This window comes from Strix aluco, chromosome 4, assembly GCF_031877795.1.
Source record: "Strix aluco isolate bStrAlu1 chromosome 4, bStrAlu1.hap1, whole genome shotgun sequence".
Lineage (NCBI taxonomy): Eukaryota > Metazoa > Chordata > Aves > Strigiformes > Strigidae > Strix > Strix aluco.
Genome location: NC_133934.1, coordinates 101,885,113 through 101,902,064, shown reverse-complemented (window position 1 = coordinate 101,902,064; position 16,952 = coordinate 101,885,113). Strand labels below are relative to the sequence as shown.

Below are 16,952 nucleotides of genomic sequence, written 5' to 3'. Positions count from 1 at the left end.
GGAGAGCAACTGATGTCATCTACCTGGACTTGTGCAAAGCTTTTGACACTGTCCCACGTGACATCCTTGTCTCTAAATTGGAGAGACATGGGTTTGATGGATGGGCCACTCAATGGATAAGGAATTGGCTGGGTGGTCACACTCAAAGAGTTGCAGTCAACAGCTCGATATCCAGGTGGAGAGCAGTGACAAGTGGCATTCCTCAGGGACCGGTGTTGGGACCGGCACTGTTTAACATCTTTGTTGGAGACACGGACAGTGGGACTGAGTGCACCCTCTGCAAGTTTGCCAACGACACCAAGCTGTGTGGTGCGGTTGACACGCTGGAGGGGAAGGATGTGCCATCCAGAGGGACCTGGACAGGCTGGAAAGGTGGGCCCGTGTGAACCTCATGAAATTCAACAAGGCCAAGTGCAAGGTCCTGCACATGGGTTGGGGCAATCCCAAGCACAAATACAGGCTGGGCAATGAGTGGATTGAGAGCAGCCCTGCGGAGAAGGACTTGCGGGTATTAGTGGATGGAAAACTGACTATGAGTCAGCAGTGTGTGCTCGCAGCCCAGAAAGCCAGCCGTGTCCTGGGCTGCATCAAGAGAAGTGTGGCCAGCAGGTCGAGGCAGGGGGATTCTCCCCCTCTGCTCTGCTCTCATGAGACCCCACCTGCAGTGCTGTGTCCAGCTCTGGAGTCTCCAACATAAGAAAGACATGGACCTACTCAAATCTGTCCAGAGGAGGCCATGAAGATGATCAGGGGGCTGGAGCACCTCCCCTATGGGGACAGGTTGAGAGAGTTTGGGTTGTTCAGCCTGGAGAAGAGAAGGCTCCAGGGAGACTGTATAGCAGCCTTCCAATACTTAAAGGGGGCCTACAGGCAAGACAGGGAGGGACTTTTTATCAGGGAGTGTAGGGATAAAACAAGGGATGATGGTTTTAAACTGAAGGAGGGTAGATTTAGATTAGACATAAGGAAGAAATTCTTCACTGTGAGGGTGGTTTGCCACTCAGAGAGCAACACTCTGGGGGTGTTGATTGACAGCTGGCTGAACATGAGCCAGCAGTGTGCCCAGGTGGCCAAGAAGGCCAATGGTATCCTGGCTTGCATCAGAAATAGCGTGGCCAGCAGGGACAGGGAAGTGATCTTACCCCTGTACTCGGCACCGGTGAGGCCGCACCTCGATTACTGTGTTCAGTTCCCTCACTACAAAAAGGACATTGAATTACTCGAGCGTGTCCTAAGAAGGGCAACGAAGCTGGTGAAGGGTCTGGAGCACATGTCGTACGAGGAGTGGCTGAGGGAACTGGGGTTGTTTAGTCTGGAGAAGAGGAGGCTGAGGGGAGACCTCATCGCCCTCTACAACTACCTGAAAGGAGGTTGCAGAGAGCTGGGGATGAGTCTCTTTAACCAAGTAACAAGCAATAGGACAAGAGGGAATGGCCTCAAGTTGCGCCAGGGAAGGTTTAGACTGGATATTAGGAAGTATTTCTTTACAGAACGGGTTGTTAGGCGTTGAAACGGGCTGCCCAGGGTAGTGGTGATGGAGTCCCCATGCCTGGAGGTGTTTAAGAGGCGGGTTGACATAGCGCTGAGGGATATGGTGTAGTTGAGAACAGTCAGTGTTAGGTTAATGGTTGGACTAGATGATCTTCAAGGTCTTTTCCAACCTAGATGATTGTGGTGAGGCACTGGAACAGGTTGCCCAGAGAAGCTGTGGATGTCCCCGCCCTGGAAGTGTTCAAGGCCAAGTTGGACGGGGCTTTGAGCAACCTGGTCTAGTGGAAGGCATCCCTGCCCATGGCAGGGGGGTTGGAACTAGATCATCTTTAAGGTCCCTTCCAACCCAAACCATTCCATGATTCTGTCAACACAGCTTAGACAGTAGGAGGATTATGAATACTACAGTTCAATTTCTACGTAGCAATATTATTTCAATCAAAAGCAAATAAATTATTCTTTTTAAAAACATTTAAGTTTCCTCAAAGAACAACTTTAAAGTATTTTTAACCATATGATTTTATACCCACAGGACATCATTATCTATGTTTATGAGTAAGCCTTAAGAAAATTTAGTGCCCTTTAAATCAGTCATGTGTAATTCAAATCACAGCTGCATACTAGGAAGCGCAATTCAGAATTTAATCCATTAGTTAAATTTAACTATGCTCTACTTGAACAAAACTTATTTCTAAATGCTATTCAAGTACTGTCATGATTTAAGCTAAAAGAGACATTTTTAAAATGCTACAAAAGACAATATTAAAAAGGTCAACTTATTTTGAAACAAGAAATAAAGTAGCTAACCAACTAGGAACACTCCCAATTTAATGTTAAACACAAACTATATGCAAGACAATGATTGCCAGCCTAAAATTAAAATCTAAACTATAAAGAGTATGCATCCAGAACCTACACCACAACACTACCTCGATATAATAATTTTTAAAACAGTAAGTCAAAAAATAAGTACCTATCAAGCATAAATATCAAAATAAAACGTAGACATTTTTCAAGTAGAATGTCACATTATTATTTAGAAACCCACACTGGGCAGGCAATTTTGTTCCCTTTATTTTGTTTGAATAGAGAACTGTACGGGTAGCACAGCTTTCAACTTGATTACTTGCTTGTCCGCACTAGGAAAATGCAACAGTCAGTAAATCCACTATACAAAGTTCCCTTTTCAAGCTCTTGTTCTAAGAGTTCCAGGTAGACAACTGAGAATTAAAAAGAAACCACCCCTTTCATTCACCAGCCCAAAACTTCATACCAACAGCCAGAATTGCAAGAACTGAAAGAACCAGTTCGACCATAGAACTCATAAAGCACCTTAAAAAAAAAAAAAAGATTTTATGATTAGCAAAAAAGGATCTGTGGACCAAATTCTGCCTTCACTTACCCATATGGAAGGGAAACTGCACATGTACATACAGAGGTGAAAAGAACTGAAACTTACTGAATAGCTGATTAGGGAGATAAACCATCTCATTCCCTCAGGTTTGCTAGTTCTGAGCAAGTTAAGTAGAAACTTGGACAAAAATCAAACAATGCTACATCAAAATTTTAAAGCACTTGTTTCAAAACAAGGTGCAACTCTTGCATATTTTGACTCTTCCCTTCTTACAATGCACCAGAAGTTGTAAACAAAATTTAAATCAATTGACTTACCTTCTTATCTTCTTTTACTTTCTGGGTTTTCTTTTTCATTTTTTTATCATCCAATTCTTGATCTGATGTAATAGCAGGGTTATCTATGCCACCCTTCCATGTTTCAACAGGTGAAAGAAGTGGGTCTTCTTCACTTCCACGATGCCTTCCTTTTCTTTTAGTTTTAGAAGTGGTGAAAGCCTCATCATCACTTGCATCCGAGTGTGTTCTCCTATAGTAAGACTTAGCTTTGCTGAACAGAGTCTTAGACTTATATTTGTATTTTGAAGGCCGTCTTTCCCCATGATTTTTGGATATTCTATCAGAAAAACCATTTTCTTCCTCACCTTGGGTATTTATAACAATTGAGTTTCGAACTTTAATAATACGATTCTGACTATCATCTGGAACCGCGTAGATATCATCTGCAAAGCCTTTATGTTTGAAAATAGTGTCAATAGGTTCAGCATAGTTGTCAGATTGGTCTATATCTTCTGGTGGTGCCGCAGGCACTCGAGAGGGTTGTTTCCTGGGGTTTTTGCCAATACCTGCCTCAATTGTTTTCAGGAGGTTAGGATCCAGTTTTTTCACATTTGTTCTTGGAACAAGCGGTTTCGGTTTTATTGGAGGAGGCACTTTATGGTTGCGTTCATGGTCATGACAATTGAGCGGTGTACTGTGAATAGGATACTCATTTCCTTCCAAATCCAGTCGGTACTTTGAACGGTCACTAGGTGCTGGAAGTAACCTTACATCATCACCAATTGGGCTGTAAGGTGGTGGTCCTTCAGTATCGTCCTCTGAGTCTGGATAATTATAGTCAAGGGAACTTCCTCTGGGAGATCTTGGAAAAACATCTTCACTTGTATGCATTGTTTCCCTTGTGCTGTCTGACATATAAGAACTTTCAATCATGTTTTTCTTCTCTAACACATCACTGAAGAACAACGTGAAAACCTCAGTTTGACGATGATATTGAGATAACGAATATAAAGCTGTAAACTTAGCAGTAATCTCTGTTGCTATGTGTTCTCCTTCAGTCATGAGTTCCTTGATTGCTTCGTTCTCAAAGAAGTCTGCCTGGCTATCAGTAACAGCCACTAACTGGACAGGAATCGTATCCTGAACTTCAGAAAGAAATGCCCGAAGCATTCCCATGGATGCCTTCCGCTTTGCAGAATAGACCAGAATATATCCGTGAACAAGTTCATCTTTCCTTACACCAATTGAAGAATGATACGATAATATAGTTATCTGTATTCGACGTCTCTTTTCACCTATTATTTTATCAAGCATCAAAGAATTATTTTGGCCAGCCTGAGCAGCACTACAGGAGTGAGAGTCAAGGAAGGGTGAAAGAATAAGATCCACACTAAACGGATCACCACACATGGCACACATGACGATTCGTAAATCAGCTTCTGACAGATCTTTAATGGTGGGAACTGGACTTACAACATCAAAATTGTGTTTAACTGCTTCCAGCACTCCCCTCAGAGCTTGTTTTATTTGGGTTTCATTAAATTTGCGTGGATATGTACCAGCAGGCACATCTACAAAAGGACACTGTAATTTGTTGGCCAACTGCTGTCCCTGATGTCTCAGAATAGGTAGATTCTTGCTAACACTGTCCCTCTGGTTAGCCAGTATTAACGTAAATGGAAGATTAGCCATATACTTGTCTCTCCTTATCTGAGATGCTTCAGCCCTTATTTTTGCAATGCACTCCCCAATAAAATTCAGTGATTCAATAGAGTTAAACACACAGAAACAACCGTGTGGTTTGAAGGCTGAGGTCCACAGCTGAGTCAACAGGTATGGGGATTTTGCATCAACTGGCCTAAGATCTAGTTCATATATTTTTCCATCTAACGCATACTCATCATCAGTGGATTGTGTACGAATCTCATTTGCCAATTCTTGTGCGAGGCCGTCTTTGCCCAAAATGAAAAGATTGACTTTATCAATGTTGGCACTATCATGGTATAAATTCGAGCGGCCATGGTCCAGTTGCAGAAGACTGTTGGCAAGTAACTGCTCTACTTTAATGTCCGTGCAGTTTTGGCCACTAAGACAAGTTTCTTTAGTTGGGTGATAAACAAATCCTATGTGTTTAAGCAGAAGAGATTCTCTATCAGGCGCAAGTTTCTGTAAAGCTTTGTATCTAGGTTCTTCACTCAGAACTGCATGAATTTCACTCATTTTATCTGAACTTGGCGTTGCATTAAGATCCAGGTCATAAAACAGTTCTGAATGTTCAAAAAGCATTTCCTGAAACTCCTCTTTGGCTTTTTCAACAATCTCCCTCTGATGCCTACCATACACTTCCTTGCTATCTGCATCAGTGATGTATTTGAATGCTTCATCCTCCACCACAAAACATATAACTTCTTCCCATGGCTGCCCAGGTGAAATGAACTGGATTTTCTCAAGAGTTTTTTTGAATTTCTCCTTCATTTCAACCCTCCTTTTTTCAGATATAAGATGCTGCACATGGTTTTGATAAACTTTTTCTGCCTCTAGCGTAGTCAGAAGGTCAAATGGAATCCTTCTGTCATTCACTTTATCTATATGGTCAGTTTCATCCCAGGGTGTTTTTTCAAGCACTACAAAACAGGACTGGAAGTCAGGCCTTTTCTCCATTAACTTCAAGGCTTCTGACCAGCTCAAGTGTTCAATCTCATCAAGATTTGACAGAAGAGTATTAAGAGCTCTTGGCAATGCATTAATGTATTCTTCTTTTCTTTTTCTAATGTGTTCCTGTTTAAGCTGCTCTATGTGTTTTGAAAACGTATTTTTGGCCTTTTTTGTTCCTTCCAAATTTATGTATTCTTCATAATCAGGGTGGTTTTTCAGTTTATTACTAACAGTTTTCCAAGTCGCATGATAGTCTCTCACAGTTTGGACAAGTTTTTCAAACTTATCTGTTGCTGTAACAACTAGCTGTCTTTGAGTTTTATAGGCATCCAGATAGGGGATTATTTTAGGTTTACCACGAGTTTTATCCATCATCTGTACCAGTGCAGTAAAACATGTTTCAACATTGACATTGAATCTTGCCGATGTTTCCACTACCACAAGGTTCTTTTTATTTGAAGCAAAAGCCTGAACTTCTCGCAGATAATGATCCACACATTCATCACATTTCGTTGCTGCTATTATTATGGGTTTTTTAGATTTTGAGAGCTGGATATAGAGATTATTCACAAATTTAAGTTGATCATCAAACTTCCTATTGCATCCTTGGCTTACGTCAATGCACAATAAAAACCCATCTATGCTTAATTTCCCTTCAGGCATTTGTTTTTGCTCAAAGTCTTGCTCCAAGCCTAGCTGATCTGTGCAAATGTACATTAGTTTTTCTGCTGACTGCAGTTTGGAGGCAGCTGCACGTTTTATATATGGTTGTAAATTCGTACTCCGATGAGGCAAGAAAGTCTGATCATCAATGAACTCAGTCTGTTCAATTACATGAATTCTGCACTCAATTCCATCCTCACCACTTTGTGTTACGTCACCCCAGTACAAAAAGTGATCATTGTTAACAACTCTTCCTCCAAAGTCAATTGTGCTAAGCACAGAGGTATGCTCAGGATAATATTCATCTGCTTTTGAACGAACGAATCTATTGCACAAACACGACTTTCCAACTCCACAATTACCTTTATCCTTTTCAGTTCCAGACAGTCCAACAACACTAACAGCATAAGATGGGGGACGTGGCTCTTTGTTTTTTGCCATCATAACTTTTCTCTCATTCTTTTGCAATTATCAAGGTAACTGTATGTGGTTTTCATTCTGAAAAGGTTCCTACAAATTTAAGTTGTATATCCAGGGTTCCAGAAATAGCTTTCAGTTGTTCCTGCTTCAGCTTGTCATTGAGAGAACATCAGATAACCAGGGTAAGTAGGATCATCTTCCTAAAGAAAACAAAGAGGAAATAAAAAAAAATAAAGATTGCAGGTATTTCTAGTATTCATGAGAGAAAAGAGATTTTAAAAAGTACTTTTGCTGGTTCAACCTGAAATGGTTTTCCATGTATATGAAAATTTTACAACTACTTTAAATGAGATCATAAACTTGTAATTCATTCATGTTAATGCTCTCTATATATATTATAAATTTTAAAATAAAGTTTTTAGGCACAGTTTAATAATAGTTCATCACCTATTTTGATCGACATACTTTTAAAAAAAAAAACCAACCACCACACCCAAACCCCCAAATTACTGTCCTCCTTCGTAGCTTTCCAGCTTACTAACACCTAGAAATAGAAAACTGACATTCTGATCAGAAACACAGCATTTATGTAACAATATTTGTAATGAAATTAATTGACCAAAATAAAAAACAGCTTTCAGTTATAGAAATCATAGTCAAGGAAAGTATCTTTTTTATTAAATAGTATCCATTTCATTACAAAATGAAGAGGAAAGTAAACCTGGTCTAATTTTTATACTTGAAGAGTTTTTATATTGCAAGAACTGAACCGTTTATGCTGTGTTTTAGAACGAGTTATCTTTTTTTGTTTAAATCAGTTTACTCAAAGACACATTCAGAAAGAAAACTTGTATTTTAAATTTTGCTTTTTACTGTTTCCACTGTGTTCTTTATAGTCTTAAAACACAGAATTTAGAGCTAACAGAAAATGACTCTGGGAATAAAAATACTTAGCAAATATAAACACTGCTCATGAAGGATTTACATTACTACAAATAAACCCAGTGTTTTCTTTCTAAAGCAAAGCTTTTCATAGTAGCATCATTCAAACTATTAGAATGAGAAGTTTAGTCAGCACTTCCATTATAAAATGTTTTCTGTTTGCCACAGCACAATACAGATTTGACGTGGACTAAACTAGAACACAAGAGTCTTCATCCACAGGATTATTTCATTTAATCAGGAAGACGCTGTCAATTTGCAACTAGTTTATAAGAAACAATCAATACTTTCAGATACCCTACATCCTCATGTAGCAAAGGTTCTTCCTCCCCCAGCAATAAGTGTTTTGTCAAATCGATACATTTTTAAGTGAGTAAGTACAAAGACTAAGGTGAAATGGGACACTGACAAAGGGAAAACAAACACATTAGTCTCTCACAAAATTTCTGACATGGAAGATTTTCACCATAGTGGGAGTTGAATCACTAAAGATAATTAAAACCAGTGTGGTTTCCTTTTCATTTCTTACACAGTTTCTACTTTGCACTGACTGTACAAAGCAAAGTTACAGAATGAAATCTATGTTAAGTAATAAACTTGCTAAAAACATGACATTACGATGGCTTCACATTCAATATTAATCATTATTAAATTTCTCCCCAAATGGAAGATTTTTCAACTAGTGGTATCCTGAACAGAAAGGTACTTTATTGTTTTGTACAGTTTTAAAATATACACACTGGAAATTCATGCTAAGTTAGTTCAATTATCTTACTTCAATCTGCCTAATTATGTTATAACAAATTGAAAATACTCCAATTCATCACCCCCCACCCCCTTCATCTTTGTTACCAATTCGAAGGAGGGGTTGCTTGATTTCCCCAACTAATTTCAGTCTGCAAACTGAAAATAATAGTGTTTCTATGTTTAAATAGAAAAATTCTGAAGAACTACAGAAGACACCAAATATATGACACCACTGCAGGAAGAATCTCTGACCTTCTACAGTCACACCACAGGACCTTGTCTCTGCAGGCTTTTCGATTTCTAAATGTAGTTATAAAGAAAATAAGGTGTATCATCTTGTATTTATTCACCCACCTCCCACACTAAACACAAGATTATGAAGACCTAAAGCCCAAACTTACCCTTAGGAAAACAAGGTGCAAAGCAAGATGATTATCCTGCTGTGATCTTCCTGCAGTGTCACACATTTAAACAGTGTCCTTCAGTAAGTCCTTCCCTGAGGGATCTGAAAACAAAAAGATTTGTTAATAATTTCAGAATTATGAAAGGAGAAACAGCCATCAGAGAAGGTACAACACTTCACCTGTGCCTGAGGATTCTTTTCCTCATTTTAAACCCATAAACAGAACTCAGGGCTCAAGCTGGTCTTCCTCTAAACTTAGAGGGTTTAAATCCTGTAAGCACAGCTATTAATACTTGGGACAGAGAAGGCACAACTCTTCTTAAGTGACTGTGATTTCATAAGTTCAACTCAGTATTTTAGCAATACCTAGGTTGCAGAAGCCTCTTCTGAAAAAAATTAACATAGTATCTCAGACAACACACAAAATGCGAGATATAAAAATCACTCATCACTTGTACAAGAATTTGGAATTCTAAAATATCTAGAATATGGTTTTGTAAGATGAAGTTGGTATAGTCAGTAAGTACAAAATATAAAATGAATGTATGTCTAAATACACGCATATACATTTTATCACTAGAAAAAGGTACAATCTACCTCAGAACCCTTTTACCTGTAGTACAGTATTTCTAAATTAAAAGGCCTCACAGACTGTGACAAATCAGAAATTGAAAGCATAATTATATTTGAAGATTGTGAATTCTTAACTAGGATACAAATTATTACCATAACCTCGATAAGTGTTGATTTTACTGCAGGAATGCTGTTACAAAGTAACCAAAATGGAACTCCCTTCCAGGGAACTTCTTCAGTTTGCATCCACACAAAACCCAGACTGTGAATGCCAGGCCAGTGATGCATACATTAAGATGCAGAAAAGGAAAGAACTTGAGGCCCTTGCACTGGACCATGACGTAAGCCACTTTTAATTAAGGAAAGGTGTCGGTTTTAAGCGAGACACAGCACCATGCTGTATATGTGCTAAACATAACATCAAGAAGGTATGGCAGAGTTTTTTCTCATTCTGTCACTTACGATTATATTCTTAGTAATTACACTTTGCTTTGGGAATAATACAGCTAATTGAAAAAGTCTAAGCTTTAGTAAACTTTCTTTTGGACAACAGGGGTTCAGCAATAGTGATAAGCAATATACCAATATCACAATAATACTGCAATTCTCAACTTGAGGTACCAAACGACACCAAAATCATTAGGCAGCAGGCTATCAGTCCTGTACTAAGCCTGGCCTAGCTGCAAAGCTAAAGTCTATCACTTGAAACAGAAGACAGGAGGTAAGTCACACTCCCTGCCCTTACGTCCTAGCAGTGGCACTTGCTCCTCTATGTCGACAGCTAGGTGAGCAAAGCAGATAGCTGCACAGGAGGAAACAGACTGTGGGACTGTGAAGAGGAGGATGGAGCAGAGCAGAGAGACTGAGAGAAAAGTGTCTCTGCCTGCAAGAATGCATCTGGGGCTTGGGGGAAGGGGGACACCAGCCATTTCGCAATGCACACTGCCACAAGAGAAAGCTCAAAGACAGGCCCCCGCAAGATCACCCAGAAGCATTAAGAGGCCAGAGAAAGCCCTATTTTCAAATACATGTATGTCTCCCAAAGTCTTCTGAGCTGACTTCCAAACATTAGCATAGAATGCCATATTATTAGCAACTAATAAATACTACAATAGTTAATCACCTATCATTATTTAGCAATTGTTGCTGCACAGGAACTTGTAGATGGGTCCATAGTCAAGAAAATCACTTACAGATAAATACTTTTGAGTATTTCTGAATACCTTCTGAAATTTCTTTCTGAACCTAAAAATGTTTATCATCTGCAGACCTAACATGGCTAAAGCAGAAATGTTATCAGAAAGACTCTACAGAACTGCCCATGACCAACGACGATTTAAGCAGCTGCAAACACTGCCAACAAGGAAAGTAAGAGTGTTTTCCCGCAGTCCTTTACTCACTCTGTAATGTTGTCTAGATGCAAGTTTACAGACCAGTAGTTTTCAGGGTCAGTTTCAATTACCATAGTCTTGTGATAGTGTTTGTAAATTAGCTGGCCCAGGGAGGAAAAGCACACACCAAAAAAAAAAAAAAGGCCATCACGGTCTAGTCTGTTTTGCAGGGTATATGAATACACTAACAGAAAGTCACTGTGACCTCTTACAGTGGATCACAAAGTAAATTCAAACACATTAGCTATCACTGAAACGGTTTGTAGGAATGACTTTTGAATGCACAGCACATTCAAATATCAAAAACCAGGATTCCAAGGAAGTTGCAGCTCTGGATTCAGGTTACTGCTGACAGTAAGTTTTTACACCAAGTCATAGCTCACTTCACACTTCTTGCGAACCAAAATTTGGAATTGGAAAAGTATTTAGTATGGTACCGAATTCCAAGACCTATCAGCATATCAGTAATTACAGCTCTACCCAAAACATACCAGAATGACAATTCAACCATTTTCACTTCAAGAACCAGTAAAAAAATCTAATGTTGATGTAGCTTAAGGTAATGTTGTTACTTCTCATTCAGTATTTACCAATAGGTATCTTTTTCACTTAAGCATAAGAAATCTTCTCTTCAAATCAAAATACTTTTTAGAAACTAAACCAAAAACAGAGTATACCAATGTCATCAAGAATTTCAATTCACCAAAGTCAGTTGAGGTCCTAGCCACTTAATGTTCCCTGTCCTCTTTACTAACAAGCCAATATTCTTGCCTTCACAAGTGCTGGTAATCTTAATTAAGTAACTGCACTTGAAATCTTATTTATAAATGAGGGCAAATACAGTGCTCCCTGGTAAAATTCTGCAAGTACCAGCCAACACTAGGAAAAAAATGTTCGAATTGCTTATCAGGAAATAAGTTCAATCAAACAATACCAAGATAGTAACGGACAATGCCTTGAAATGCCTTAAGCAGTGATATTCACTGCAAAAGGAATACAGTTTAAGTGGTATGGTGATTAGTCATGCTAGGTAAATGAAGGATGAGAATGGATTACCCCAACCGCTGTTCTTTTCAGATTTGGTTAGTACGATGGCCAACCACCATCCCTAAAGGAGTTATGTAGCCTAGATAATTCTTTGCATACAAAAGCAAAGTAATCAGTTTATTAAAAGAGAGAAAAAACCTAACTGCCCAACTTCCTATTACAAATCAGTGCAAAACTGTGTTTAAAAACCAAAGTTCAAAGCTCTTAGTTCTTCCTAAGTCTACTAAATTTCTCCTATTAACAACCATACCCTGAAGCCCACCAGTGTATTACCCAAAATTAAATCAAGGCCTAAGCTCTATTTCTAGATTCAACAGAAAACATCACACTTTAGCTGGAATCTTGCTTTCCAGGGGGCATCTATTATCATTGCTGCTGTTCACAAAAAACAAACAAAAATCAAACCAACCTACACAAATTAGATTAAGGTACATTAAACAGGTAAACTGTAAAGGTTCAAATTATCACCATTGTACTAGTCTGAACTTAGGCCTCTAGAGTTACTTAACTACAGATTTCTGAATATCCAAGAGCATTCAATATAGGTTCAAAGGCTGTATTTTAACAGCAAAGGAAACAGTAAAAGTTTACAGGAAAAAATAAATTCTTGATCCTTTTCACACAGGAGAAGCCCTACTAAAGACATGCACAGTGCTCACAGAAGTCTCTTAGTGCAAGACTACCTGATCAGGCTTATTTACAAAGTTATTCAGGAAGAACACAAAAGAACTAACGGAAAAATTTTACAAAGGAGATCCAAGAAAGAACTGGAAAAAATAGACAAAAGAAAAAGAAGTAGATGAAGAAGAAGGGATCAAGGACAGAAAAAGGGCTAAAATGCATTTGCTGCAAAAATTAAAAATACATTCTGGCAGCAGCAACTTCAACAAATTTCACTGACCCACACATATGGATCATTTCACGTTATTTTGCTTCATGAGTAACTGCAGTACAGAATCCAGGACTCGACACCGTAAGTTTTGAGACTTAATTCAAACACTGTTGTTTGACCTTGTACAAGTCATATGTGTAACTTCTGCCTGTGTAAAATGAGAACACTGGTTACTCACTTCTTTTTTAAATTATGAAATGAGCAAGTGAAAAGGCATATATAAGCAGCAAATAACCTTCTGCATAACAATTAGCCAACTTAAATAAATTAATACCAAGATGCAACAATACACACATTTCCAAAACTGTGCACTCAGGTATTGGTTTTACTTTTTTAAATGCAAACATTCTTCTGTTATGCTTGTATGTCAAGTGATGCAGAATTGCAAGAATGCGTGGGAATTGTAACTCAAAGCCAAAGAAAGAACTCTAATTTACCACGAAATGTAATGTGCAGAACTAGCCACAGATTAATTAAATCGGCTTCCAATAGGTGTTAGTGACTAGAAAAGCACAGTTAATACTCAAATTCAAAATAACTTCACTACAATTGCTTCAGATTTTCCTGCAAGGAATTTTGAACTCATTTTTCTTTAAGTATTTCATTAAAATCCATAAATATATGGAAGTGATGAGAGGGTTCAACTAGTAATTTGTAAAATGTAATGCCCTTAAAAGTACTTTTTGAAACTGATGAAAAATACAATATTCCAGCTCATTGACCTTTAGGCTAAAAATTCTCAGGGGAAAAAAGAAAACCAAACCAAACCAAAAAACGAGGAAGAGTTTTGTGTGCCCGTTAAGATAGAAAGCACAGATGCAGCAGGAAAAAAATCCTGACAGTCCTAAAACAGAATTCCAAGTGTTATTGAGACTACCTGAAACTAAACTTTTTCTTGTAGTTATGAGTACGGTGGAGTACTTGAAAAGCAACGGGAAGCTCAGGCCACGCACTACGTTGTTTACTTTACACACCTAGTTAAAACGGACAGAGGACGGCATCGAGCCCGGCCCGGCGCGGCGGGGGCCCGGCCCGGGCCCGGCGGGCTGACAAAGCCCCCTAGCGGCGGCGCGGCCCCGCCGGGACCTGCGGCTCCCGCCGGCGCGGTGGCCGCTCCGCTCCGCTCCGCCCGGTGGCCGCCTGGGCTCCCGGCGAAGCATCGCTCCGCCAGCGCGGACATGGCTCGCGCGGGTGCGTCAGGAGCGCCACGCCCCCAGACGGGGCAGTTTTCAGCTCGCTCACCCGCAGAACTCAGCGCTGAGTATCTCTGGCTGCACAAACTTCCCTTCTTTCGTAAAGGTCAGAGTGTCACCCCCGAAGGATGCCTCATGTCGTCTTAGGAACGCTCCACAGATTGGTCTACTAAGAGTAGTGATGTGGAGCCTTTTGAAGTTTCATGCAAAATATTCCTGAAGGATGCCAGTACATGGGATTTCTCTTCTGCTAAGAAAGTACTTTTGGAAGTCTTAAGACACCCCCAGCACCCTTTTAATATCTTTATCAGACAATTATTTTTGCACCATCCACTCGAATAACAAGTACCAAAGGGTAAACTTACACAGAACAATCTATTATTATGATCAGTGCTTTTCTTTCCTACAAAGTTTGCACACGGAAAAACACCTACGGCTTTAGGAAAGCACATTTCATCTTTAACCTCAAAAACATGTGCAGCATTTGATTCTTAGTGCTAAATATAGCATTTTAAAACAATGTAGTCTGAGCCTAAAGTATTTAATTGGATTATGTTACACATGCAACACCTTAGCTAAAATAAAGTCCAGTACCAGGGAGTGGTAGGCATTTGGTTGCAATTATTTACATTTTTACAGTGCTGGCAGCTGCCTTATATACAGACACTTTAAAAAAAAAAGCATACTAATTAAGCTCAGTATGTTCCAAGTTTAAAAGCAACTTGTTATTCTAAAACAAGCTAGTGGTAAGGTAACAAATGCTCAAACAATTTCTGATACTTTAAGTACTATAGACTCTAAAAAAACTACCATATTTACATCATACTTCCTATGCTCTAGTAGCACTGAGTTCCAGTAGTGTACTATAAATAGAATTTTAAGAATTGTGGCACTTCTTAAAAATAATTTTCAAAGAAGCACAAAGGAAAGTAAGCCTTATAAAAACACACCTGGATGAATATTTGCGTTATGCTCATTTTAGATAGGTACTATAAATTTAAAATACATATGGGTTTTTTGAGAAAGCACTTAACTCTGGTCACTGATGTCACTGCTGAAAACAGCTGTCACACTGAAGAACCTTAGGAAGGCAAGACAGCACAACAGAAAAGAGCTACCTACTAACTCCTCATTCATTTATGAAATAAGTATACAAGTATCAGTGCTGTAACTGGCTTCAATGCACAGGTTTAAAATGGACGTCCAATTGACCAGCAAACGCTGTTCTCTCGTTTTTAATCTGCAGTGTAGAGTTTTAAATTTGTCAAGGATCTTTATTAAGAAAAAAAAAAATCCTCCAGTTATCTGCATGACACTGAACTAAAGAATACACACATACCCCCACAGGCCTATTTTGGTCTAGATTAAAAACGTTTCCCTCCTACTTATTAAGGAAATATTCCACGCTGATATCAAAAGCGATACAGGAGAGGGCAAGAGGGGGGTACAGAGGAAGGGTGGGGTGGACTCTGGGGGAAAGGTGACAAGTCTGTCTTCCTTTTATAAGTAAACAGTCTTTCTTCTGTTTTTAATTAAAACAGTGTTTTATACTCTTTATGTCCTATATTTACAACACCATGGTATTATATCTGTATATCTCTGGTGCCTTCCCTGGGTGGAGAGAGTCTAAAGGTTATGCTGGTTGAAGGGATTCAAAATGCTTGAAAGCTGCAACACTGCAACTGGCTACCCTATTTCAAAGCCTTAAAATCCACCTGGTGGAAAAACAGAAATGCACACACATCATTAGGAGAGTGAAGTTTTCTGAAATTTAATATCAGGCAATATCTGAAGGTGAAAGGAAGAAGGAGAGGAATTGACAAGTGTTCAAATTTAGTAGAGAAGGAAGAGAACAGAGAAAACGAAAGAATGAGTAGAAGGGGGCGATGAGGAGGAAAAGAAGTACAGAGAAAGGAGAACTGGGGGGGGGGGGGGGGGAAGGCAGTGGGAATAGAAGAAGGGAGGAAGCTAAAGGAGTAGGGGGAAGAAGGGAATGAGGAAGGAAGAAGAGAGGAGCAGGGAAGCTCCCCTTCCTGCCTTCCTCCCTCCCTGGAGAGCCGTGACCAGCTGGCAGCCTCGTACAGCAGGCTCAGACCCTCCCATTGCTCAGGCCTTCATCACCTGTCTGGGACCAGGCACTTCGCTCCCTGCCCTTCCTGCCTCCCCTCCCTCGCGTGGAGGTGCCGAGGGGGCCGAGCGGGGGGGTGGGGGGAAGGGGAAGGGGGTGGGGGGGCCCGGCTCCCCTCTCCCCACGCCAGCGCCAGCCCTTTGAACTGGTTACAGCCAGCGGCCGCCGCACCAGCTCGCCGGGCTGCAGTCGCCTCCTCCTCCCCCCGCTCCCCTTCCGCCTGCCGGGCCGGCCGCCCCGCTCCAGGCCGCCGGGCCGGGCCAGATCCCATGGGACCGGATTCCTCCCCTCACCTCGCGCCGTCGGGATCCGGCTCCTCGGCGGCGGCGGGAGCGGCAGCATTCCCGGGACGCTCTCTCCACGCCGGCGCCCCCGGCGGCTTTTCCTCCCCGCGGGGCTCTCTCCGCTCTCCGGCCCGCAGCTCCCAAGCGCTCCCGGCCGCCGCAGCCCCGTCCCACCTCCCCGTTCCCTCCCCGGCGCTCTCGGCTCAGTAATGGCGGCCGCCGAGCCTCCCCGGCTCTCGCTTCGCTGACGGAGTCTCTCTCTCCCCCTAACTTTACCTCAGCAGCTTCCCTCCCCTCCCCCCTCCCTCCCTCCCTCCCGCCGCCGCGGCTCCGCGCGCGCCCGCCCGGCCAGCTGCGCGTGCGCGGGGAAGCGCCTCTTCCTGCTGCCTCTGGATTCCCTGGGAAGCCTGGGAGAGGGCGCGCGGCCGGCCGGCCGCCAGCTGCGCGCGCACGCACGCGCGCCGCCCCGCCTCCCTCCCCTCCCTCCCCGG

General features: G+C 41.1%; 1 protein-coding gene across 3 annotated transcripts in view; it reads right to left on the bottom strand.

Annotated features, from left to right (window-relative positions):
- Positions 1–16,744, bottom strand: part of ARHGAP5 (Rho GTPase activating protein 5) — a 52,320-nt gene extending 35,576 nt beyond the window's left edge. Inside the window, exons 1-4 of one of the 3 annotated variants that reach the window (XM_074824592.1) lie at positions 16,471–16,744; positions 8,952–9,055; positions 8,803–8,850; positions 3,163–7,061 (exon numbers count right to left, since the gene is read on the bottom strand). In XM_074824592.1, coding sequence (XP_074680693.1) covers positions 3,163–6,885 — 3,723 coding nt within the window. In that variant the 5' untranslated portion in view covers positions 6,886–7,061; positions 8,803–8,850; positions 8,952–9,055; positions 16,471–16,744. Of the gene's footprint in view, positions 1–2,405; positions 2,824–3,162; positions 7,062–8,802; positions 8,851–8,951; positions 9,056–16,470 lie in introns of those variants that run through there. The other 2 variants (XM_074824594.1, XM_074824591.1) reach the window with 2 other exon arrangements.
- Positions 16,745–16,952: the final 208 nt, after the last annotated feature.